Source organism: Coprinopsis cinerea, assembly GCF_000182895.1.
Source record: "Coprinopsis cinerea okayama7#130 chromosome 4 map unlocalized cont3.4, whole genome shotgun sequence".
NCBI lineage: Eukaryota > Fungi > Basidiomycota > Agaricomycetes > Agaricales > Psathyrellaceae > Coprinopsis > Coprinopsis cinerea.
In genome coordinates, this window is record NW_003307541.1 from 2,500,092 (window position 1) to 2,525,463 (window position 25,372).

Consider the following 25,372-nt stretch of genomic DNA (forward strand, 5'->3'; position numbering starts at 1 on the left):
TATCACTGTATTCGTTACTGGATGCGTGGCTGGCCGAATACAAATGGGAAGAATCGGGAAGAAACTGGGAGTGGCTACCTGCCAGTGGCCTATTTTTAAACATTGGTAGGGTAGGACCGCATGATCGGACGCAACGTGTTGATAATTAACGTTAATCACTGCACGAGTGGCTGCTCAACATAGTTTCGTCAAAGATTGAGCATTACTTATTGTATTGGCATTGCTATGGTCGTAGAAACATCAGACAGAAAGACATGAAATATAACCTAGAATATGCGAAAGAATCACCAAGCCCCAAGTTCGGCCCCTGCACCTAAATCATAAGAAACTAAAGCTGTTCGGTTCGTCTTGGATACATGCTTGCAAAATAATGGTAAATGACAGACCCAAAAAAGAGCGTTCAAGACAATCGTAACTATATGTCTATGCGATTAGTGTAAGTACGTTGGATATCATATAAATGTAAGGTAGGGAGGATTTCGGTTGGTGACAGCGCTTTCTGCTTCCAAAAAGATTACAGCGCGGCACTGTCGCCACTCGCCGATCATTTTTTGGCTTGACGGCGAGAATACTGTACATCAGCAGCGTAGCTGGATATGTCCTCCCCTTGCAGACAGCGGCGCCATGCCGCGGTCGTTACGTGCCACCAGCCCTATTAGCGGCGGAGATGTGTTGATAGACAGGATCATCTTGAGGCGTATCAGGGTGAATCTGTAGTTTGCCTTCCCAGAGGGCAGCAGACGATTTGGATGGGTCGGTGCCCGCAGGGTCGGAGAGTGAGCCAGATTGTTTATACGTAGCGCCTGCAACGGCGGCGGCCATAATCATCGTGGGTGCAATCGTCATGATGGAAGTGACAGGGGCGGGGTCTTGGTCAGGGCGGGCGTTGCGGGATTTCATAGCGAAAGACGAAGAGCGAAGGCGGGCGCCACGGATGTTGGCGAAGGTCTTGAGGTTGTCTTGGACCATGGAGAATGCGCCACCCCATCCTTCGCGACCAGGAGCAGTCGTGGGGAGGACTTCGGGCTTGCCGAACAAACCGAGAGCGTCGAAGAACTTGTAGTAGTACTTGTTGGGGAGGCATCGAATGACAGCGCCCCAAGGGATGGAGACGACACCCAAGGCGAGCGAGATACCCCATTCACGGCCACCGATCTTGGTGACGGAGAATGCGGCACCGAGGCCGGAAACTTCACCACCGACGACCATGATAACAACTTGAATTACGATCTCTGCAGCAACAGGTCAGTCACCTTTACTGGTAGAACAACAGGAGCTAAAAAGACATACCGAGAAGAGTGATTCCGATGAAATATGGGTTCTTCAAGATACCTTCGAAAATGTTGAGCTTGTTGTCAAGCCTGCGGCAATTGACAGAGTTGAAGATCTGAGCGAAGACGAAAGCGTTGAACACGAGGGACTTGAGCATGCGCTCATTCTGGACGGTGTGCTCAAGGTTCAGGAAGTCCAAGCCCTTGAAGTGGAAGAGCAGGATGATCAAGATCTGGTAAACGGACTGCATGAGAATCATCTTGTACATGTCGACCGAGAAAAGCGGCGCGGTCTTCTTGTCGGGTTTACGGTCGAGAAGGGACTCGGTAGCAGGATCGGTAGCCAAAGCAAGAGCGGCAAAAGTGTCCATGATAATGTTGATCCACAGCAACTGGACGGCACTCAAGACAGAAGTCTCCTCTTCAGAGGCGACGGCGGAGACAAACGTAATGACGACGGCGGTGACGTTGGTGGAGATTTGGAATTGCAGGAACTTGCGGACAGCATCATTGACACAGCGACCCCACATGATAGCCTTGACGATGGAAGTGAAATTGTCATCCATGAGGATGATGTCCGATGCCTCCTTTGCAACTTCGGTACCAGCGATACCCATTGAGAAACCGACGTTGGCAGTCTTGAGGGCGGGACCGTCGTTCGTACCGTCACCAGTGACGCCGACAACCTCTCCAATCGATTTAAGGGTTTCGACGAGAACCTTCTTGTCTTCCGGCGATGAGCGAGCGAGAACCTGCAGCCGGGGCACAATCTCGATGCGTTCAGGGGTGGTTAACTTGCGGAAGACAGGACCTTCCATGATGATGCCACCGGGAGTGAAAATACCGCATTGGTTGGCGATGGATCGAGCTGTAAGGACGTTGTCGCCGGTGCACATCTTGACAGAGACACCAGCGCGGTGACACTTGGTGACAGAGTCACGTACACCCTCTCGAAGGGGATCCTCAATACCAGTGATGCCAATGAGGGTAAGCTCTTGGGCGAGTTCTTCGTAGGGGACCTAGAGCGACAATGTAAGGCGATGCAGATGAAAGACCAGACCAAAAACTTACTTCGTGCTCCTCGTTGAGGTTAGAGCCTGCGGGGGGCCAGGATGGGAAGTCACGGTAGCACAGCGCAATGGTGCGAAGGGTCTGGTTGGCGTAAAAGATGATGGTGCGACTGATATTTTGTTGTGCAGCCTCGTCGATCTCTGTGACCTCTACAATGTCGGAATTTTCAGCGCCATTCTTCTGGACGACGATGTGGTTGACGCAACGCCGAGTCAAGATTTCGGAGGCACCCTTGGCGTAGAAGCGATAACCACCGTTGGGAAGCTTGATAACGACACCCATGGCTTTGCGTTCGCTGGAGAAGGGAACCATTTGAACAACTTCTGCGGCATCACGCGTTTGCTTGAAGTTGGCCCAGCCGAGTTCCTTAGCGAATTGAAGGAGAGCGGTTTCTGTCTTGCTACCAATGAAGACGGTCTCCCCAGATTCAGGATCAACGTCTTCGAAAGCCGTGGAGTTGACCGCAATGGCTTCATTGAAGAGATCGCGCACGGAAGGTGGGAGGGCTGTGTTAAGTTCTGCCTGGTCCAAGGAAAAGTCTTTCCGGGACTTGATAGCGACGGCGCCGGACGACGATTTCTCAACCTCATCGGCATTGGTTCGGGCAGCATTCTCTTCCAATCGCCGAACGAACTTGCAGTGGACACCGACGGATCCAGCCACGACCGTCATTGAGTTCGTGGTGAGGGTACCAGTTTTGTCAGTGCAGACGACGGATGCGTTAGCCATAGTTTCGCAGGAACCGAGGACTCGGACGAGCAGGTTTTCCTTTGTCATACGCTTGGTCGCAAAAGCGAGAGCCAGGGTAACAGCAAGGGGGAGACCTATGTGACAGGGTCAATATGGTGGGAGGCTTGAAGAGGATCGCTCCTACCTTCGGGAACGGCGACGACCACGAGAGTTACGGAAATGATCAGAATGTTGACGAATGCCATTCCCTTCTCGTCGGGAGTTCTAAGGAACGATGAGAAGTGCGAAAACGATATTAAAAAACAGAACTAACCTTTCCGGAATACCACGGCCCAGCTGAACAAAGAATCGAATCATGAGGGCGGTGAACATAATCAGGCCGCAGGCGGAACCGATTTTAGCGATCAACTCGGCGAGATTGTTGAGTTTCAGTTGCAAAGGTGTGTTCTCAGTGTCACCCCGAAGTGCTAGGCAATATTGTCAGCTAAAACCAATGAAGGAACGTAGATGCTGACATACCCATCATGATACGACCGTTGAAGCTTTTCGGACCAACAGCAACAACAACATACTTGCCAACACCTTCAAGGACTTTGCTTCCGGAGATCATGAAGCAATCGCTGTGCAAGAGATGGGGATCTTTGCCTTCCGCCCTGGCCTTCTGGTGAAGTTGGATGACTTCCTCGTAGGTGACCTTCTTGATTGCGTCGGATTCGCCGGTCGCACCCGATTCATCGCATTTGACATTGTGACCAGACAGGAAGATGCCATCGCAAGGAAGAATTTCTCCAGGCTCAACCAACGCGATATCACCAACAAGAACCTCCTATAAAAGCGCCCAGATCAGGAATGGTATAGCTAAGTCCAAAAATGGTACTTGCCTTGATGTCAATCACTTTCTCTTGGCCATCCCGAATAACTTTGACACCCCGCTCCTCTTTCCGTTCATTCAAGACTTTGAACTGTCGTTCCTTCTGCCAATCATTCAGAGAGCCAACAATAACCTGTTGAAGGCAATTAGCTGCCGTTGTTACAGACGCCGGGCTTGATACGCACCACAATGGACACAGCAATGATGATAGCGACACCTTCAACCCATTCGACAGCAGGTTCGTCATGACCTTCTGGTTTGGGCCTCAGCGCTTGGAAAATACCCAGGGCCAGAGAGATAGCAGCAGCGAAGCATAGAAGAATCTAGAAAATGACCGTTGAGCGGATGAATGGAGAAATGAAAAGTGCCGCTACTCACCAACACCTTGTCCTTGAGAGCCAGCCACATCAACTGGAGAAGGGTTTTGCTGGGACGGGTGGGCAATATATTCGATCCATAGACGCGCCTCCTGTCGTCGTAAGTTGCGACAACGGGTTGTGCTTTGGTCGGCCCTTCTGATGGAGATGGAGAGCTGACAGCGCCACTGGGAGCCGTTAGGGTTATCGCGGGAACGGCCTCCAACGCCTCTGAGTCGTGACGTTGGGCGGTACCCGCACCCGCACCCAAACTCTGTTTCGATGCAGATGCGGCGGGGTTTGAGGTGAAGTCGGGATGGGTTGACAGGCCACGATCTGCGTCCGTTCCAAGTCCGGAAATCAAGCCAGCGGGACCACCGAAACTAACAAGAGTATCCAAGTTCTTCGGGTCCAACATATGAGCAAGTTGGAACGGCTTGAAAGGGAATGGGGTCGGGTCGATAGCGGCGTCTTGCTCGAGTTCAAGCTGATGGTTCGTCTTCCCCTCGGATTCATCGTCCTTCTTAGATTTCTTCTTCTTCTTCTTTCCATCCGCGGACTCGTCATCGCTCTTGTCGATTTTACTGGAGCTGTTGTCAACATGAGTGACAGAGGTGGTGGTCGAGGGGACATGCCGAAGGTCAACATCAGACCGACCATGGTCCGAGCCCTCTACTTCCGTTACACTTGCAAACGTGGCGTTACTCGGTCGGCGAAGATGGGACCCGCTGGTTATTGACGCGTCCTCTGGGCTGAGGAGGGCAAGAGATGAAAGACCGGTCTTGGTTTCTGGCTTATTGTCCCGCAATACGAGGGTCGTGTTGAACTGCCCAGTGGAATGGCTGGAGAGGGTTGGGGACGGTGGTGCTGAAGACATCGACCCGGCGTCAGACTCTGCTGGTGACGCCGGTGCATCGTGCGTGTTGAATGTGGTTCGCGGGGACAGTAGAGCAGCATTGGAGGCAGTGCGCTGGCTGGTGTCCTGGTTGACCAGCGAGGTCGTCGACGCGAGGTCTGTCACGATGTTTATCGACGGGATAGATGGGGGCTCCTCATTATTCGAAGTTTCCATAAGTGTGAGGAGGCGTTGAAAAAGTGGGGGTGAAGGTCAGAACAGAAAAGCCGCTGCTGCTGGTATTTGAACTGCTGTGGTGGATCACTTGGCGCACAGCCTTGCTATCGAACCGAACCGAGCCGCGCGAGTTGAAGTTCTCTGCTAAGGTAGTGGGTGTGTATTCACTAACACCCCTCAGCTGTTTCTACAGTCTGTCGTCGTCAGGCTTGCGTTGAAAGATACGTCGTGGTGGTAAAAAAACAAGCTTTGCTAGGAGGCAAGCGCTCGCCTTTCGTCGCTATGGGGTGGGAATCTAAACAACACATGACATCTGTCCATTTTCGGTAATCCGAAGCCTGATCCCGCCCCTGTCGCCAAGCAATCACCCCCGCCCCAGGGCCAGCCATTATCCATCCGAAGGCAATGACTGGAAGCTAGACATTTTCCAGCACTGCTCTCCAGGTCGGCTACGTTTATCGTCCTTTCACTTGTCCTTGTCTGTAGTCCCACTACAAATCCACTCCATGACGACATGTCTCATCGGTAGGACCCTTGACGCGATGATGACGACTGCATACCCCAACTTCACTCTTGAATTTGATTTTGTGGTCGACAGGGCCAATTTGAAGGGTTCTGATGTTTCCGGGATGGCATCCGTGCTGTCTTGACTCCGGGCTCCTGTGTTTTACATATTTTCTTCCACAAAGCGAACGAAGCAGCGCCGCTCCATGGCACCCTGCCTCCGATCTGCACTCCATCCGCACCAATGTTGGAGTGAATATTCGAGCAGGCAGTGCCAGCGACTTGGTGGTGCGCAGTCCAAGTATCCATTCCGATTACATTTGATTCACCACCATTTTGAAGGGAAAACTGTTGTAGACCAGTCGAGAAGTGTCATAGTCGCCTAGAATCGCTGGGCCTGCATGCAGCGACACTGCCCATGACCTGTCAATAGGGCACCACCTTGCATTCCCGGTTTTTTGCAGTTCGCGATTGAATTCTCAAAATAGCGGTCCAAAGTTGGGTCAAACCGCTGCACGAATGAAAGAACATGACGATGCCGCGTTCCTTTAGCCCATCTGGTATAGAATCATTGGATGGTGGGATACTAACAGGCGCATATATTGGTGGTGCGACCTGCGAAGCGCGTTCCAGGCTAACCTCTAAAGGAGAGAAATATCGTAAGTTTGAACCGTGAACACGAAGTTTTCATCTTATCTTCCTACTCGTAGTTCATCGAGGACTCTTCCCACTGGCTATCGCTTGTACGGTGGTTTGAAAGAGATTTACACACCACGAGGCGTTCTTTCAATGAGCCGCCCTTCCTTTATCCCAACCTGTGACCGCCATTCTGATGATGATTGACAGACTCTACTCTTCGTGCGAGTTGGCCTCGAGGGAAAGGTGCGTGTTTTACTCATTGGGCTTGCATATCATCACTCAGATAACCGCTGAGCCCAGAATGCGCACGCGATGCTGATTGTGAGGAAAGGGCCTTCCGGTGTTTTAAAGACCGCACATAAACCCTTGTGGACATCCTTTCTCAACAGCAGGGCCCCCGTTACTGCCCTTTGGGCACGGTTAAAAACGTCCGCGACGTATGTTCCTCCTCACGCCGGTATTCGAACTTTGCAATTGCAGGAGATGAAGGAGTTATAGAGGTCCGCAGGTACGTGTTCGGGAAGTGGGAGCCGCACGCCGCACTCCAACACAAGTCTTCATTTGTCCCGGCGCTCATTCACGCCCATAGGATTGTGTGCGGGTAGCCTCAACCCGTAGGCACAAGGCGACGAGATGATCGCTTTCTCAGTCGCTCCCACCCATGATCCAGATTGACCTGAGCTACCGGCTGGAAGGAGACTGCCAATCTGAACCAGCTTGACGGAATACCTGTTGCACATCAGCGGAGTATCCCTTCTCTTCGTCATCCAAACCTACCCTGAGCCTGCGTGTTTCCATACTGCAGTGCTTCAGGCTTCTCTAGTCCTTCCTGGAGTTTCCTAGATCGCGGAAATCATTGTCTGGGCCGTTCTCGCGGTTCGAAATGGAACCTTCGGAAAGTAGGCTTGTTTAAGCCTGGACTAGGAGAATGCAGATACACCTCTATATTTAGTAGGCATTCAAACTCCAAGTCGTACTGAAATAAAGCCGCCTCAACCCATAGGTAATGGCGATATCATTTACAGAAGGCCCGAGGAAGTTGTCTGCTCCCACTTCCGGCGTGTTTCCGTCATTGACACTGCCTTATGCCGTGCGTAATCAACGATGAGTGTGGTGACGAGCCACCTGTCAGGTAGCTACTGCGGATAAACAGAAGCGAAATGGAGTTTCTTTGAAATGACCGGGCTAACAAGAAGCTCTAATGGACGAGCCTCTAAGCGACGGTTACCCCTGTATCCCTATAGTTGTCAATCTGCAACCCTTCGCCGATGGCGGGCTAGCGTAATGGTTAACGCGCCAGTTTCCGGTGGACTTCCCACTTAGCTGGAGATTCTGGGTTCGAGTCCCAGGTTCGTCGATCAATTACCTTTTTTCTTGTTTTTCGCTATTAATGCAATTGGGATGCCATAGTCGGACGTAAGGCTAAGATTGCGAAGACGACGAGCGAAGGTGAAAAGAAGAGCGTTCCTGTGAGAAAGAAGCATCGCTTGGGGGGATAACTCCCTACCCCTGGGCGCGAAGCAACCCTGACTCGCCCACAGCGCAACCCTTTTTGTTTCCCTTTCAAAAATCTCTTTGTTACAGTATTCAAGGTGCCTTGTTGCTCAGAGACAGAGAAGTCACGAAGGAGCACAAGAATGGAGAGCACAGGGAACGAGTACAACCTTTGCTGAAATAGCAATTGTTCCTTTCAGCAGGATGTTCAAGAGTCACCCTAAGTTTACCATTTCATGCCAGCTTCTCCACCTTAAATATCTACAGCACTTTTGTTGAACCAGTTCGACTATGTATCCGGGCGTGAGAAGAAGGGTCTCCTCGTTCCTAGAAGTCAACCAGATTACTGGGCCCCCGTGGCGCTTATACCAGTCATCACGGGTGCTCTTCTGAAGAGACACGCGTACGAAGCGTGGATTTTGGACGCCATGCTATCGATCCTATCCTCTTGTCGAGGAGCAGAACGGGAAATGTCTGCAAGGCAGTGTAGCATATGCGGCGTATGGAGGCCTGAACCTTTCGGGTCAGCTTCCACTCACTCCATCTGAATCGCGGTTTCCACGAGTTTGGAATGTATGTACATGAGCATCAGGACATACCTGGATCTGAATCTAAAGCTGCGAGGAACGATACTTCCCCATAGCGATCAGTTCTATCACCCTGGCTTTCAAATGCTGTAGAGATGAACGCCTTTCGCCTTACCAAGTGAGGCTAATGAAAGTTAAATCATATTTACCTTCTCTGGGTCAGAGTAACTTTCTTCGGCTTTCCGAAGAACCCGATGGTGAAGTGGAAAAGTGGTAAACGAACGTTGGTGTGACATCACGAATGCCAAGCTGGTCAAACAATCATCGGGGGCAGGGTAGGAAAGCGGAGAGGGGGAAGAAGTTGCTAGAAGACGTGCAAGCGACATAGCGAACGCATGATAAGGAATAAGGTTCCACGTCCCCTTTTCGTATCGCGACACGCTTGCTCATCGAGGTGATGACGTTATGACAGGAAAAGCTGTAAAATCAATGTCATCCTCCGATTTCACGCCAAGATGGCTTTGGACGTTACGGGAACTTCCTTAGTTCTGTTGGATAACGAGGGGCAAACTAATCCCCAGAGTATATACTGCAACTTTGACGAGTCTCCTTCATTTCACCCCTTTTCGAGGCTCACTGCAAGCTCAAAGTCATATTCATACATTTGCCAAGGTTCTGAATGGAGATAAACCCAAGCTAAGCGCCCGTGAACCGCGATCACAGGGTGACAGCGAAGCATGAGTCACGCGAACCTCTCGCGAGACCAAGTTCCTCCATAGCGCCAATGAACGGCGCCAAGTCGATCGTGAGGTAGTTAGTACCCGGCGCTTAATTAAAGCCATGACATTGTGTGATAGAACCCGAAGCAGCTGTCACTAGTGACCACTGACTTCAATCCCGCCCCCGGCGCACACCTCGCGTTCCAGAGCGTGGCTCAACGTGGCCGAATTGTATAGAACCGACTATGTACAAGGATAGGATAAGTACCGTAAAAGCTGTACATTGAGACCCTCGTGTATAAGGGAAAGCTCGGTACTCGACGACTTCCTGAAAAAGAATACTGATTGTCAGAATAGTCGGATAAAACAGCTTTGGTGCCGCGCTGACACGGGTCGACTCAAACCCAGTACACAGCGCTGTCAGGCGCTGACGGACAGCCCTGGACTGAGCCTAGCGTCTCGGCTGGGGCGGGAGCGCTCGACCCGATATTCGGCTTCTCGAGCATTCCGATTGAAGCATTGTAATCTGACCTCGTATCAGAGGCAGTGGAAACTAAGAGAACTTCGGAAGAATGGAAATTTTCGATGCGTTTGAGTCGTCGTGTGACTCTTACTTTGGTGCAGATGCTGTGAACGGGGAGAAGACCGCGGCGACACGAGCCCGACGGGTACGCGCAAGTGACTCTATCTATAGCCGGTGGGATGAAGCGGGACGACCCCACTCAACTAGCAGACATAACGCGTTTTCTCTATCTCGGTCTTAGACTTTCATAGTGACCATCAAGGGTCACCCTGGTGCCCGAATTCCATTGGCATTAGTCTGATGTTATCTTATGGCAGTCTGCTGTAGGGCGGCCCATCAGCGAAACCGACTTACCGTTGCCACTCATGGGAGTGGGCGGGGAGCACGCCCAGGTGAACGCGCTATCACCATGACGTTCCAATGACGTCACTCCCTTACAATCCTGTGCGTCACATCCCATCCGGCGCCCATCCTGCTCAAACCTGCCCATATAACTCCCAAAACGCCCATGCAGCTCGCCAAATGCCCATGAGGCTCCCAGGCTCTTCACCTATGACCATCTCATTTATCTACAGTTGTTCTTGTTCTTCGCCCTTCGCCAACTCGATCGCCGTCTCCTCTCCGTGTTGAAGCCCCTGGATCGAATACCGAGGAAGAGGACGATCAAGCGACTGCTGCCCTGTTTCGTCAAGGGCTTCCAGGTGCATCTTCCCAACGCTACGTTCGCTAAACGAAAAAAGAAAAGTTTTCTTACTCAGATCTCGGGTCTTGTTTTGCTATCGTCATTTTCGGACCTGCTGTCGTGTTCTCTCTGCTATGGGTTCTACTTGCTTTGGGTCGAGTCGCTCTGTCTGTCTCTGTCAAGTCTGGTCTCAATTTTACTGCACACTGTTACATAGTCGCACCTGTACAATAAGCAACTGCCCGTAATTTGGTCGTAATTATCATTTCTTACCGAGCAGTGTCCTATCGTCTCATGAGTCTGCATATTTCGACCGACTTCGTTTTGGCGCCATGCTTGGTCTCACGAAACAATTGAACGTTTGCTAGCGCCTAGAAACATCCTCGACACCCTACATCACAGCATAAGCTGGGCTACATGGGCAGAGTATGGGATATAAATGGAAATTTCGCCGTTACATGGGCATCGGGCGGGGTGCATGGGCATTGGGCGGAGTGCATGGGCGTTACATGGGGAGGTTTTCTCGCAGATGACCACGCATGGGTGCGAGCACCAATGCATGGGCCTACTTCCCATGCATCAGTCCGATGCCCATGTGACCTCCAGGCCTGGCAACGGTAAGTGGATTTCGCTGATGAGTGATCCCTTCACTCTTCCAATACAATGTTCTGAGGCTTCGCATCACAATCTAAGTGCTCGCGAATTCCAATCTACACTAAGCTGATGTGAGCCTGGCTCACCTCGAAAGTAGATGGCTCAAATTTGGCTCAAATGGGTCGGATTGGGCGGGACAGGACAGCCTATCAAATTCGAAATCAAGATTCTCCGTATGTCGCGGAGAATACATCTGACGTAGGGTACCGGGCTCTGAAATGGTATTAAATAGCAGTGATATTTATCAACCACTTGCTTCTATATTGACGACTTCGATTCCCCACTACAACGTCCCAGAGTAATTGACGCTGACGGCGCTTAAGTCATATCAATCTGCGAAATGAAGAGATAAGCGCCCGTCTCCCCAGAGTGATCTGATATAGAGTTATCTCAGGAACGTCTTCCGCAATCAATAACATCGAGGAAGTGGGAAGGACATATCAGTTGTACACATATTGGGACCCTTCGCAGCACACCCTGAAGGGCTTCGATAATCGCCTGGAAAACTGTGTTTCATTTGCTCATATCTGACTCCCAGTGCATTAGCCTGATACCTCAAACGCGCGTTCTTTTCGGACTGTCGGAGCGAAAGCTGCTTTAATTAGGAACAGTAAGCCTTTCTGTGGTCCCCAAAACCCTGCTGGTGCGATCTAGCCGGGCCCCAACAGTTCTCTTCAACTCGCAGCCCGTCCATATCTCGTAGCCGAGTCAGTCAAAGCAGTGCCAGGTATGAAGCGGTCTTTCGAACTCATGCGGAGGCCCTAGGGGTCAACATCTCGGCACTGTGCCAGCAACGCTTATTGTAACGCTCACAGCCTTACGACGTCCACTTTCCGAGCAATTTTGCCCGTTCCGATATCTCTCCGAGAGGTCGAGCTGGTATGGGCGTTAACCGTATCCGACTTGTCCACATACGCCCACAGGTTCACTTGATCGTCGCACAGGATCGAATGACTGCGCGCGAATGGGCTCCGCTCAGTCGAACGGAATACCTTGCCCTTCGTCTCACAGCACTACATCCCGCATTGTGCAAAAACGTCACGGAAAGCCAAATTGAATACCATATGTACAAGCGTTCCATCAAAACCCAAAGGCTGTCTATCAGTCTATCATACATACATACAACAGCTAGGCCACTGCATTTCATAAGACAACAACATGCGAGGGGAGAATACAGATCGAGGGGATATAATAAAGGTCTGTTTTGGGACATAGAGGGACTCACTCCACGCTGACTACCCTTCACCTCACGACGCCTCTTCAGACTTTCCATTGACTTCGGCAGGAGGGTTGTAGGGTGTAATCTTGCTCATCTCCCGAATGAAGCTGCTGCCCCAGAAGGAGGCACTGTATTTGTTAACGTACTTGAACAACTTGCGGTGGTTCTCGGCGCGAGTCGCTGCGTCCATCGTGACTGCCTCGTGGATTGCATCGGCGACTTGTTGAGAGTCCCAAGGGTTCACGACGATAGATCCGTTCAAACTCTGAGCGGCACCGGCGAATTCGGATAAGATCATCGCACCCTGGCGAGCTTGTTGGCAGGCGATGTACTCGTATGAGACCTGTGTGCGGGTGGATTAAAGGTTCTGTAAATTAAGCCGAGGTGACCGAAAAGGACACACCAGGTTCATGCCGTCACGGGTACTGGAGACAAGGCAAACGTCACTGACGGCATAAAGCGCGCAGAGCTCATCGAAGGTCAAGCTCTTGTGCATGAAGTGGATGGGCATAAACTCAACCGTGCCGAAGCGACCGTTGATGCGGCCAACGAGCTCGTTCACAGTGGATCGCAAGTTCTGATATTCTTCGACATCTTGACGCGAAGGAACAGCCAGTTGGACCAAAACGACCTGACCCCGATCGTAAGCGCGTTTGTTTCGTGTTTCAAGAATGTGGGCTGGTACGCACCTTTCCTATCCATTCCGGATGCTGTGTAAGGAAGAGCTCGAGGGCGTGAAGCTTCTGTGGGACACCCTTGATGTAGTCGAGCCGATCAACACCGACGATAACCTTGACGCCCCTAAATCGCTGTTCCAACTGGGTGATACGATCTTGAACGCTTTGCTTTTTCAAGTTCTAATAGAAGCATGTCAGTAGAGCACTTTTTCAGGCGAACTGCGGCGAACTGGCGTACGTCGATGAACGAAGAAGGTTCAATGCCGATAGGGAATGTTCCGACATGAGCGAGTCTGCCGCCAAACTCGACACCGTTGGGCATGGTGGGCAGGTTGAGGATACGGGTACACGACGAGAGGAAATGTCGAGCATAGTCGTATGTGTGGAATCCAATGAGGTCGCAGTAGAGTACGCCCAACAAGATTTCGCGGCGAACGGGCAAGATTCTGGGCTCGGCGCGATCAGTAATGACGACATGATTACAGAAACAGTGAACTCACCTGTAAATCTCGCTACTCGGGAAGGGTGTATGCAGGAAGAAGCCAATCTTGACGTCGGGGATCCTGGTGGGCGCGAGGTTGGCCTCTGCAGAGATTCCCTGTGTGATCTTTGAGAACTCTTCTGAAGCGAAGCTAGCGCTCTCGCCATCGATCAAATTGCGCAGGAGCATCGGCAGGAGCATCAAATGGTAGTCCTGGACCCAGACCATTGTCCCTGGCTTGACATGGGGACGAACGGCCTCTGCGAACTGGAGGTTGGCCTGTCGGTATGCCAGCCAGTTCTCCTCGTCAAAGTTCATTTCACCCGGGTGGTAGTGGAAGAGGGGCCAGAGGATAGAATTGGAGAAGCCATTGTAATGGCGGTCGGCGACATCATCGTCGAGGTAGACGGCCTGGCATGAATACTCCTCCTTGAGACGCCTGTCTACGATTTCGCGATCCTTGACTGGGATGAAGAAGCCAGGCCAGCCGATCCAGGTGAAGTTGAGCGACTTTTTGAAGCCTGAGAGGGCGGAAACGAGACCGCCCGATGACATCTTGAAGTGGTACTCGCCATTGGCGTCCTTGTTGATCGTCACTGGAAGACGATTGGAGACGATGATGAGGTCGCCGGTGCTATTGGAGGCCATGGTGGGCGATGACAGTGGCAGCGAGTTTGCTGGGGAGTTGGAAGCCATCTGAACAAGAACCGGGATTGGCGATGATATAAAGGATTTGAGAAACTAGAGGCAAAGGCCAAACTGGGATAGCGAGGCGTTAAGATATCTGATCGTGGTTAACTGCCTTTTCGCCGTTGCAGCCAACTTCGTCATCGCTCCTCGCAGAACATTCCACAATTGCTCCCGAGCTTATCCCGCTCATCTCTTCTTTCCAACTCTCCTTTTCCGAAATCTCACGACCATTGAACCCAGGATGCAAAATTCGTAACAGTCGTCCCATTATTGTACTGCAACATACATGAACTACACATGAGAGAATACAAGTACACGGTGGAATATCGGAACATGGCCGTTAACCGAAGAGGTCGAAGCCCTACAACGTGCGTCAGCCTCGATTCATTTTCATGAGCCATCACAAAACCTACCATATCCTCATCGGATTCTTCTTCTTCCTCAACCTTGGCCTCCTCAGCCTTGGGGGCATCGGCGGCAGCAGCAGCAGCAGGTGCAGCGGCAACGGCAAAGGCCTCAGGGTTGGCAATGTATTCCTTGATCTGGATGGACACCGTCAGGCTCTGAATCTTATCTTATCATAAGAAGCTGTTACTTGCCTTTTCGGAGCCCTCGAAGGTATAGTCGGTGGCAATGGAAACGGCCAACAAGTTCTTGTAGGCGTTGACCAAAGAGTGGGTGATGGAGGCGATGGTGGGGTAGTTGATCGCCAAAGAGATGGCAGCAATAGTTTTGATACCGGTCAAGAAGCGCTCAACGAGCTCAGACTCCTCGACATCAAGAACGGAGGCAGGGAAGGTGTTGCCCCGGTCGTAGATTTGGATGACGGTCATACCGTAGGTGAAGGGAGAAATGTTCAACATGTTGAGGAGAGCGGCTTCGGAGGGACCGACACGAGTACCGGCGAAGACGACCTTGACATCGGAAACAATTTCAATGGTACCACGAGCAATCTTGGTGGGGATACCAAGAGCCTGGAAGAAAGAGGTCTTGCCGGGTTCCATACCGGTGTTACCAGCAGGAACGGAGACATCGACAGGAGCGAGAGCACCAGCACGAGCGGGAGCAGCGACCTTGTTGGCAACGATGATCTCACGGACTTCCTTGAGATCCTCAGAGGTGAAGACGAAGCCGACGTTGCCCTTGACGTGGGGGAGGAGTCGTTCGTATTGGGGGTTCTCCGCAAGGATGGATCGCAAAGCGCGGCGAACCATGGTGTTCTTGCCCATCAGGACAACACCCTTGCCTCGGAGAGCAACACGAATCTGGTGCATTTGGTTCGAGCCAACGTTGTCGACATTGACGATGAAGATAGAGGCTGAGTTATCCTGTTAATTAACGCCATAGTCGCGAAAAAAATGTCGACTCACGGTAGGTAGCGAGGAGCTCCTTGAGCTTCTCGAAGTAGAGTTCCTTGTCAGCGCGTGAGGCTCCCATTTTTGACTGTGTGGTGTCTGGACAACGTTGGTCAGTTTTTCTTTGCGATGTCGATGAAGAAACAAGATCTACGCACTGATAGATTGCTGAAAAGTGCCTCCCTATTGACCTCTGCTCCTGTAGACCGTGTCAGCCATCGTCCACAACGTCGAGAACAGCTTTTCGTACCAGGTAGTGCCAATGGATGTTTAAAGGCGACTTGTCTTGAGCGTAAGGTTGCACGACGCCCACCACCCAACTTTCTGTGGATTCTGAGCGTGGGAACGACAAATAAGGTTCAAGGTCACGAGATGATGTCGGCGAAGTCCGATTTTACGGGACGCGCGCGCCGGAAGCCGCGGTGACAGCGAAGACTTTCCTGCTCGAACCAACGCGAACGTCAACAGTCTTCTGCTTCATTGTGGTCTGCGTCGACAACGACGAGGGACGCGGGCTGCATAGAGAACGACTCGGTGTCGCCTTTCGACCCCAGACGTCGCTCTAGGTGGTGCGGGCAATGGAATGTTGCGATGCTGCCAATCGTCGTTCCGCAAATGTTTTGGCAGAAACGGCGCGCATTTTCCAAGGTATGTTGCTGTTTCTCTGATTGAAATGTGCATGGAAACTCAAACAATGTACAGGGCCTCAGGGTTTCGTGACCACTCGATTTTACGGAATGTTTTGAGCCAACCCGACGCTCACCGGCCTTCACAGAATGAAGGCAACCATAGTTATGCGAAGGTCGCTTTAGACCGTGTACTATACAGCACCTCCCCGGCAACCTCAAATGAATCAGCATCGATGGACAAGCGCGCAGACTCGTCGAATGAACTACGGTCCCTCCAAGCTTTGCAAAGTCGGACGCGGCTGGAAACTGGTGAAGGAGGAAACGGTCGAGAGAGTAATGTCAGAGAATTTGGGGTTCAAGCAAATCCGACATCGCGACTTGTTCAGTCAATGTCCTGCCTGTTATCGAGAACCGTAGCATGCAATGACAGGCGACTGGAGGCGCTCGTTTCGTTGTATGATGCGGAAAAGGACAGCTTGACAGCACAGTTGACTCCGCAAGACCTGAGCAAACTTGTCGCCATTCTCGGCACCTGTTCTCTTCCCTCGGATACACCGGAATCAACGTTTCACGCGAACCTGCACGTCGACAGACCCTTTGAGCGAGAGTATTGGGAATTGGTGGATCGAGTTCTGGAGGACAAGGCTTGTGTACCGGGTTATGTGCCAACACTGGAGGACGACTACTGGCAAATGGAAGTTTATTTCCATTACCTCCAGCGGCGGAGATTCGCTTCTACAAGTACGTTTGTTGGCAAATCGCTCACTAAATATCCTGATTTCTTCTCCGGTACAGGTGAATCGCAAAATCTGCTGAAGGAGGTTACCCTGCTGTACCAGCGGATTCGGATGGGTTCCCGAGACCCAGCTGTCCACTACCCATATTTTCGAACAGCCCTGGTCGCCTCACGGGCACATCTCAACAAAGTTGCTACCGCCTTAACCGAGTTCATGAAAGCGTCGCCCAGCAACACCACTCCTCATATTGTCGATCTATTCTGGAGAATGATCGACGCGCTTGGTCCAGGCGCTTCCCTGCGGTTACAGGAACAGTTCCTCGACGTTACTTCCAAGATAGTCGGAGGAGGGTCAAGCGGCCAATCCAATCACAAAGGCCCCGTTCGCTCTTTAACCTCAACTTGCGATCAAGTCCACCTTGCCCTCGCCTCCTCTCTATTTCCCTTACTCAATCCAAGTTCCTCGACCTCATCCTCGTCCTGGGCGAGGCAATTGACAAGTCAAGCCCTTGACGACGACGTTCCCCATTCTCTTCGTTGGGAGAATCTCGTCCTGCTTGCCACCACCATAACCACTGGGAACCTCTCGCAGCCGGTGACCGTTTCCCAGCTCCGCGCGTGCCCCAAATCCCGGGCGTGGCGAACTCTTTTGTTTCTTTCCTTTCTACGAAAGACCCTCGGCACCATCGACCTTTCTTCAAAGGACCTCGTTTCAAAGGCACTCGAACTCCGACTAGTTCTTCGTCAAGTATGGGAAGCTTGGATATCCTTTCCACCAGAGTTGGTTCCTCCTCCTGACGTCCATCGCCAAGTTCTCTTGAACTTCTTCGAGGTTTCCGGGCGCATCAGGGATGAAGAGCAACTGCATCTCACCTACAACTACGCATTGGGAAAGGGCCTTTGCGACTGGTCGACGCCTTCAAAAGGCGGGTCAACCCAAGCGCTTGACATGGCCGCCAGCTACGCCACCGCACTTATTAGGTGCCGCGGTTACAGCTGGGAAGCTGTCATCCCGTACCTCCAGTCGGTCTTTCCGGACAAAGCTACCATGACCTCCCTCATCGCACCCATGGTAGATGCGCTCATCCTCGACGGACACCGACGAATCATCAGTCTATACGAATACCTCACTACCCATGGATTACAACCTTCAACTGATGCATACCTCAAGTTCGCCGTATCTCTCGTCAAGGAGCAGAGGTGGTCAACGGCGATTCCATTTCTCTCCGACCCCCGCTTCACACATGCGCACAAAGAAATGTTGTTAATTTCCTTTCTGCGGGTTCCCCAAACCGAGCGATGGGAAGTTATGAACTACAAGCTAGGCTCATACCTCGGTAATGCGTTACTCGCCCTTTACCGGACATCTCCACCCTCGCCGTACGCCAAGTACCCCATTCGATATTTTCTGAAACCGCTCATAGCTGCTGGCCACGGTCCCATCGCTGTCGACATCATGGCCCTCATGTTTCGCCACGACCAAGAGTTCTTCACGCAGCGTTCCATCCGACGTTATCTCGTCCAATTACTCCAGAGACGAAATGCCAAAGCCGCGATGAAACTGTTCTTCCTGGTCAAGGATGCCTTTCCCGGGCCAGGCATCGCAGACCTCAGTCGCAAATTCGCATTGGCGTTCAGCAACACCCGTTCACCGAGTCGAGCAGCACGCATTTTGCAAGCAAAGCCCATGCTTCGGTTCCAAACACCTCGAGAGGAAATGCTGAGAACGTCTGTTACACGGACTGTCCCCAGGGAGGCACTCTCCAAGCTCTACGTCATCTCGGTGTTGAAGAATACGGATCGGAATAGTCCCTCGTTTGCACCCGCTGTTCGCTTTGCGGTTTCGTTTTTGGTCAAGCATGGTCGGACTTTCGCGGCGAGGAAGCTTTATGGGTGGGCGTCGTCAGGTTTGGATCCCAAGACGCATACAGCCATTGGAAACATCATTCTCCATGGTTGTTATCGTCTGCGACAAGGTGAAGCTCGAACCATCCGACACCTCGTGCACACCAGGGATGTCTTGAGCAAGGCGTACCAGTTCACTCCGGACCGCGCGACTGTCAACATCATCGTCAAGATCATCCTCGGTCCACGGTCACAAAGGAGTTCAAGGCAGATAAGAGCGCTCTTTGATGAATTTGTTCGACGTGGATACCCAGCCGGCGAAGAATGGCGACGTGAACATGGCGTTCCATTCGGGACACCCCCAGCATCCAGTCCATTCGCGTCCCTCATCCCAGCCACCACTCAAACTATAGCATTCCGTAAACACCTCCAGCCGCTTTACAGGATGTTCATCAGCGCGTTCCGGAAACGGAAAGACTTCAACGCCATGAAGACCGTCGGTGCCATCTTGAGAGAGGAGCGACGAGTCTCGATCGCAGAGATTGAGAAACGAAATCAGGCGCGTCGGGAAGGAATCATGCGAAAAAAGGCGAGGCTTGTGGCGAGATCGCTTCCAACACCATAGAACTTGTCTCCTCGAGCAAAAAAATGTAATGTGTAGATGAATCAACCTGCTTTCGATACCTCCGCGAGTGGTCCATATCGTAGTCAACGCCACTTCTTGTGATATTATATGATATGATAACTAACTAATGCTGTACAAGATAGGAAGGAATTCAATACGAGAAACTGCGTCGCAAGTCGTTCTTCGTCACTGTCAGTAAGAAGCAGGAGGCTGGGAAGCTTGACCCTCTTGGTAAATAGGCTTCCCAGTCTTGGGATCGATAACATCGCCATGTTCATCATGCGTGGCATCCCACTCGGCGAGCTGGTCGTTGGGAACTTTGACAAGTCGGTTCGTTTGGGCACCATCAGGAAGACGCTCGAGAAGCTGGCGGATGGTGTAGTTGCCATACTTGGGCAAAATAATGATCACGAGCGCATAAACGGCTCCGGAAACACCAAGACTGAAAGTATAGAGAATATCACGGTGCGCAGGGGAGGGGAATAAGAAGTCAGCGTTGTCGGAGCAAGGCTAGATCTGAGAAGGGTGACCCACATGGCAAGACCGACGATACAGTATGTTGCATAGAAGAAGCTAACGTCACCAGCGTAGATGCCTCCTTCTGGGGGAACCCAGGGTAAGGCAAGCAGGTAAACGTTGACGGCCATAGTGAACACGAGAATGGCGTTCCATGCTACAAATTCTCCGCGAGGCGCTCCAATGGCCGCGCGACGCTTACGCACAAACCAAAGACCCAGGGTAAGCAAGAAGCTGAAAACATTGGCAGGGTAAGATTGGAGGTTGACGACTAGGCGATGTGACATGTCAGCTTCCTCCACTGTGATGTCCGCATCAAGGACCCGGGACTCACTGAAATTGAATGCGTCTCCAGGGGGAGGGGCGAGGATGACAATGACGGTCAACAACCACTTGATGAGGTAGGGGCCAAGGGGGGTGTTGAATGGACGAGTAGAGGCCCAGAATTGAGGATAAGGAATGACACCTTGCCTGTCTGACGGTAAGCCAAATGGAAAAGGGGTCGGTTCAATGACCATACCTTGCACATTCTCGGATAATTCGAGAAGATCCGATGACGACAGCCAACATGTTCCCGAAACTACTGACAGCAACCAGTGCACCAAGTGCCCTCACCGAGCTAGTGTTGCCGAAGACAGCTCTGAAGAATAGACTTGCTGTGAGTTCCTTGGATTCTCTGATTTCCTCCTTGGGCACTGAAAACCAGTCAGACCGTGCTCTGTGCAAATCGTATTTGCCGCATACCTGCCGCAAAATAGGCAACATTGGCAAACATATAAAGGACAAAAACAGCAGTGAGGGAGATGGGGGCATATCTCTTCATCGTTTTGATAGGGTTCTGGAATATTGTTAGCCTTGTGTTACTCGGATACGCGGCGTGAGGGGATGCGAACCTTGACTTCGTTCACAACGTTGAAAGCATTCTGCGCAGAATCAGCTCTTGCCCATCAGGAGTACGGTAGGTGTAGGGACCGACCTCGAATCCAGAATAGGCGAAGTTAACTTTCACAAGAGAAGTTGCAAGACCATTGCCGTTGCTCGAGGTTCCTTCAAAAGCGTTCCTAAAGTTTGCCTTCGGGTCTGCGACGGAGGTATGGCCTCCCAGTACGACAAAACCGGTTATGGCGATACTGGAAGCACATGAGCACCGGATAAAATTTTCGCATCGTAGAGCTTACAAGAGGAGGGTGACCACTTTGACGACACCGATTGCATTGGATATCCTAAGGGACCATTTTGTGCTTGCGATACCGACTTTCAGGGGAGATAAGCGAGACAAAGTAGACAAGCGAGACAAACCCACTTACTCAGAACAATGACGGTGTAGACACCCACCGCCAGTCCTCGAAGGTTCCATGTCGTTTCTGTGACACCTGCTGAAACGAGGACATATCGGGCGAAGACTAGGGGAGAGGTCAGGGATAGAAAAAAAAGGTCAAAGGGCGTTGGAGATTCACTTACCTATGGCATTACTGCTGCTAAAGGACAGAAGGACGGATTGGACAGCGAAGACGGTGGGCAGAAGGAACCGAGGCCGAGGATATGCCTGTACTCACGGTAGCCAGTTGAGGAATGGTAGTCATCGGTGAGACAGCATGAATACTGACCTTCTCAAGATAAGCCACATCGGCACCGGAGCGATGTGGGAAGTAGGCAACGTACTCCAGGTAGACCGCGAGTTGAGCTGCAGAAGTGCTGAAAATCAGGAAAGCGCCTGAAAAATTCTGAGGACCACTAACCCCCGGCAAAGAAGTAGCCTATCACCCAGAAGATGAAGCTAAGTCCAACAGATCCCACTCCCTTCAAAATGGATCCAGCTGGGTGCCATTGTCAGACCCTAGGCAACAGCTAAATGAGAGTAACATACGAGTTGTGAAGACACCAGTACCAATCATCTTGCTAATGTTCTGGGCAGTCGGTCAAGCATGGTGCGAGCAGGGAGATAGTGGAATACTGACCAGGAAGATGACACTTATAGCGTCGACATGATAACCTAGCGGGCTGACCTTTTCGGTGGGCGCGCCTGTGGTAACAGCTGCATCCTCATAGGACGGCAGGGAGTCTGAAGAGACTGTGCTGACCACACCCTTCTCATCAGAGTAATCGCGCTTTTCGTCTGTGGACGACATGACGAAGGAAGGTGCCTTGGGGCGAGAAGAGAAGGATTGGTAGGTTAAATGGGAACGGAATTCTCTTCTTGACCCGAAAGAGCATTCTTCTTCTACCGCATTTTAGCCTGGAGAAGCACCAGGTGAACTCCATTCACCAGCCCTATTGCGCCATTGCACACATAGATGGCTTCAGATTCTTTTGATCTGAAGCTGCCACGAATGGAGTGGGGTCAAGTGGTAACGGGGAGTAACAAGTCGTCTTGGAAAACTCGATTGGGTTATTACTTGCCTGAAGCGGATAAACCCATACTGCGAAGCGTGCTCCCCGAACGAAGATACGAGAGAGCATCCACACTGTGTCGAGAACGGCGGTGATACTAGAAGGCGCAGTCACGATGTGAGATGTAGCCGCCTATAGGGCCTCGAGAAAGATTATAGCTCCATGTTGATGGGCCTTAAATCGAGCATGCTAATGGCAAGCACGTCACATAGAGTTAACTACCTGTTCCATTGAGCAAGAGGAAGAATGACAGTGTGGTACTGAGACGGACCGTTGAGCCATAGCACATAGTCATGTCAAAAAATGGCGCAAAAGATAGCCGAGCATCTCGCCTCATCTGGAGGTCAACGAGGTCAATGGCGGAACTGAATGAGACTGATAGTAGGGCAGTGTCCTAGCCACACTGTAGCACATGGGACTGGACAAGAGTGGGACCAACTTCTTGATCTTCCATCGAGAGAACTCGGGGGGCAAAAAACATCCGGCGAAACACCGACAAAGGAGGTGTTGTAGGCTGTTTAAGGTTTTGTCAAGCCTGCGAGGTAGTCACGATCGCAGGCCCAGGAATGCGTCCCTGGACGGGCTGGGGGCGATCCATACCGTGATCTGGTCGTGTGGGCTGGCCGATTCGAGCCCCCATGCCTGGCTGAAGGATAGGAAGGACGATCAGTATACTGCCTGGGTCATCAGTGTCGTGTCGTGGCACAGAACTGGGAAACGGATGTCGTGATTGGTCGGAGAGCAGAGAGCGCGTCAATCGCCAATTGACGCGCCTCAGAATCCCGCCCTGGCTGATTCAGCAAATCCCACGATCGGGGGAAATGCTCCCGACTGTGCCTTGGACCGTTGGTCTTGTCCGTCATCGTCTGGTATGAACGTCGATCTCCCAATTACACATGGCTCAACGACTGAGAGCGCATCGGAGGAGTCTTTGAGAGTCAGAAAGGTGCGCAATAATCTCTGGAACTCACCCTGGTCCTGACATTCGTTGTAGCGGAAACTGGAAGATGCGTTCCATACTTTAGACAATGCTGTCCAAGGACCTCCAGCAGACCGTCCTTCCGCACCGAAGAAGACCTACATACCGCGTTCCCTATACTCTACCTTGGCAAAATATGGCATCAAAAACAAAGAACAACAAGCGCCAGAGTACGTTCAGAAGGCTGTCGCAATTGCAACTGGCTAACAAAACCTCACCTAGTCCTGCAATCCCAACTCTCTTCAGAAGTAACACAGCTCCAGAACTCGGAGAAGCAGCGAAGAAGACACCACATTTGACTGCAATCCTATCCCGTGCAGCGACACGAACCAAGAACGCGTTCTCCTTCAAATTCCCTTCAAATTCTTCCGCACCTCTGTTAAAGCCCGGTGCAGAATACCGGCCGTCCTCTCTGCAGTCCTTTTTGTCTCGTTTGGAGACCTTCAAGTTTACCACATACGCGAACAAACCTCCGTGCTTGGACGCTGTAGCGGCATCAAGGTGCGGATGGACGAACGATGGTAAAGACCGGCTTGTCTGCGGGCTTTGCAGTGCGTCATGGGTTGTAGCAGGAAGAGAGGGTATGGCTCGTGATGTTGGTGAGTGGCGACTACTCGAGAGCATTTACCTTTCCTAACCGCGTCGTATAGCGAATGCTTTACTGGAGAAACAACGTCAAGGATTGGTCGACAACCACAAGAACGGTTGCCCCTGGAGAACACGCCAATGCGATCGTATGTACTCGCTTAGCTCGCATACCGGCACCTTGGTTCTAATCACACTCACAGCTGGAATTTACTGTATACCACTCACCTCTCCGAGTAACACCGTCAAGGAGGTCAAGTCAAATGCCCTGGTACTGAATCCCTTGATGGAAGGAGTGGTGATCAAACATCCTCTGGTACGTCGTGTACACATATCCTCGCTCAACAACTGTATTTACACAAGACTTAGACTCCGAACCAACTAAACTCCCTCAAGAAAACTGTTGCATCCTACCGCCTTCCACCGACGAACGACTCCAAAGACCCGGAGAAGGAAAAAGATGCAGAAAAGCCCTCGAGTCCACCTCCGGCAAACGACGACGCAATGGACGTAGACGAGCCTCCCTCTGCAGAGCAAAGGCCACAAGCGCAAGAGCCTGAACCAGAACCAGAACCAGAGCTCTCGGAGGCAGCCATCGTCGCCTCTCTATTTGGATGGTCTTTCGTCCCTCCCGCACCACCCCCACTTATCGACCCTCGACTCCGTCGGTCCTCGACAACCATTGGCGTCAAGTCGGCGTCAGCAGGTCTCAATCTAACACCGTCTCGCCCTCTGCTATCCAGACCAGGGACCCCTGCAGGCACGCCTTCGCGGCCCACTTCCCGACCCTCAACACCGTCCTTATCACACCGTTCTCCTATGCCCCTCTCTCGACTAGCATCCCCTGCGCCGGATGGCGAAAACAGGGCTAGGACGCCGTTCCGTTTCCAGACGCCTTCCCTCAGCCTTTCCAATAAACGCGAAAACACCCTCCTCCAATGTAATCTGTGCCAGCGGAGACTCGGTCTCTGGGCATTTACCTCTTCGAAGGACGAGACATCCAAGACCGGAGAAGACACCTCCAACGGCCCGCCCTCAAGTCCCACAACTTCCCCATCATCCAGGCTAACGAGGCCTGGAAGGACAATGCCTCAGCGGCAGTTTGACTTGCTCAAGGAACATCGGTCGTACTGTCCGTATGTCGTGAAATCAACTGTCGTACCTACACTTCCTTCGTTCGACCCAAAGGCTCCGAGTTCAGGCAGCCGTGCTTCCTCGGATAGGCCTGCCGCCAACCCCGGCCTTTCAAGATCCCTATCGACACTTCATAATCCAAACGCAGCAATGGAAGGTTGGCGAGCGGTTCTTACTGTGCTACTGAGGTACGGGTTGGCACAGAGGCAGAGACAAGAATACGATGTCTTTGGGAGGGCGACGGCCAACGATGGGGATGCCAGTGCCAATGGGGAAGATGGCCAACAAGAGATGAATAATGTCAAGGCGATGGTGGCCGGTGTCAAGCAGCGGGGTGTAAGTTCACTTTTCGTCAGTCGAAGGCGTGTTCAGCTCTGACAAACTTTGTGCACAGGGACGGGACCTATTGAAGTATGTGAAGGGGCTGCTGGGGTAGT

The 25,372-nt window shown here is 51.9% G+C and overlaps 8 protein-coding genes and 1 non-coding gene across 9 annotated transcripts; 3 read left to right on the forward strand and 6 right to left on the reverse strand.

Moving 5' to 3' along the window:
- Positions 1-358: 358 nt before the first annotated feature.
- CC1G_07569 (calcium-transporting ATPase) lies at positions 359-5,331 on the reverse strand (the record flags this gene model as incomplete). The annotated part of the gene is made up of 9 exons (XM_001836434.2): positions 359-1,232; positions 1,291-2,290; positions 2,343-3,166; positions 3,217-3,296; positions 3,346-3,499; positions 3,552-3,858; positions 3,929-4,036; positions 4,089-4,226; positions 4,282-5,331. The coding sequence occupies 9 exons, from the start codon at positions 5,329-5,331 to the stop codon at positions 637-639; spliced, it is 4,257 nt and encodes a 1,418-aa protein (XP_001836486.1). The 3' UTR covers positions 359-636.
- Positions 5,332-7,744: 2,413 nt separating this feature from the next.
- On the forward strand, positions 7,745-7,831 carry CC1G_20094. The gene has a single exon. It is a non-coding gene; the product is annotated as a tRNA-Arg (tRNA).
- Positions 7,832-8,229: 398 nt separating this feature from the next.
- CC1G_07570 (hypothetical protein) lies at positions 8,230-9,159 on the reverse strand (the record flags this gene model as incomplete). Its single annotated transcript, XM_001836435.2, has 4 exons — positions 8,230-8,257; positions 8,376-8,478; positions 8,568-8,679; positions 9,133-9,159. 4 exons carry the CDS (start codon positions 9,157-9,159, stop codon positions 8,230-8,232), a joined length of 270 nt encoding a protein of 89 aa, XP_001836487.2.
- Positions 9,160-10,306: 1,147 nt separating this feature from the next.
- On the reverse strand, positions 10,307-10,523 carry CC1G_14442 (hypothetical protein; the record flags this gene model as incomplete). Its single annotated transcript, XM_002911399.1, has 2 exons — positions 10,307-10,463; positions 10,492-10,523. 2 exons carry the CDS (start codon positions 10,521-10,523, stop codon positions 10,307-10,309), a joined length of 189 nt encoding a protein of 62 aa, XP_002911445.1.
- A 1,797-nt stretch (positions 10,524-12,320) lies between these two features.
- CC1G_07571 (alpha,alpha-trehalose-phosphate synthase [UDP-forming]t) lies at positions 12,321-14,181 on the reverse strand (the record flags this gene model as incomplete). Its single annotated transcript, XM_001836436.2, has 5 exons — positions 13,470-14,181; positions 13,208-13,415; positions 12,982-13,149; positions 12,696-12,923; positions 12,321-12,635 (listed from the first exon to the last, which is right to left on the reverse strand). The coding sequence occupies exons 1-5, from the start codon at positions 14,144-14,146 to the stop codon at positions 12,321-12,323; spliced, it is 1,596 nt and encodes a 531-aa protein (XP_001836488.2). The 5' UTR covers positions 14,147-14,181.
- Positions 14,182-14,480: 299 nt separating this feature from the next.
- On the reverse strand, positions 14,481-15,976 carry CC1G_07572 (60S acidic ribosomal protein P0; the record flags this gene model as incomplete). The annotated part of the gene is made up of 7 exons (XM_001836437.2): positions 14,481-14,501; positions 14,554-14,714; positions 14,736-15,458; positions 15,511-15,583; positions 15,654-15,694; positions 15,746-15,828; positions 15,894-15,976. 7 exons carry the CDS (start codon positions 15,974-15,976, stop codon positions 14,481-14,483), a joined length of 1,185 nt encoding a protein of 394 aa, XP_001836489.2.
- A 537-nt stretch (positions 15,977-16,513) lies between these two features.
- Positions 16,514-19,330, forward strand: CC1G_07573 (hypothetical protein; the record flags this gene model as incomplete). The annotated part of the gene is made up of 1 exon (XM_001836438.2): positions 16,514-19,330. The coding sequence occupies one exon, from the start codon at positions 16,514-16,516 to the stop codon at positions 19,328-19,330; it is 2,817 nt and encodes a 938-aa protein (XP_001836490.2).
- A 192-nt stretch (positions 19,331-19,522) lies between these two features.
- Positions 19,523-21,975, reverse strand: CC1G_07574 (high affinity methionine permease; the record flags this gene model as incomplete). The annotated part of the gene is made up of 14 exons (XM_001836439.1): positions 19,523-19,772; positions 19,865-20,117; positions 20,181-20,317; positions 20,367-20,541; positions 20,591-20,684; positions 20,740-20,769; positions 20,823-20,976; positions 21,025-21,100; positions 21,154-21,249; positions 21,308-21,392; positions 21,454-21,530; positions 21,586-21,663; positions 21,714-21,753; positions 21,805-21,975. The coding sequence occupies 14 exons, from the start codon at positions 21,973-21,975 to the stop codon at positions 19,523-19,525; spliced, it is 1,716 nt and encodes a 571-aa protein (XP_001836491.1).
- A 1,133-nt stretch (positions 21,976-23,108) lies between these two features.
- CC1G_07575 (hypothetical protein) lies at positions 23,109-25,371 on the forward strand (the record flags this gene model as incomplete). The annotated part of the gene is made up of 8 exons (XM_001836440.1): positions 23,109-23,183; positions 23,232-23,386; positions 23,439-23,717; positions 23,769-23,815; positions 23,867-23,950; positions 24,005-24,117; positions 24,171-25,271; positions 25,330-25,371. The coding sequence occupies 8 exons, from the start codon at positions 23,109-23,111 to the stop codon at positions 25,369-25,371; spliced, it is 1,896 nt and encodes a 631-aa protein (XP_001836492.1).
- Between the last annotated feature and the right edge of the window lies 1 nt (position 25,372).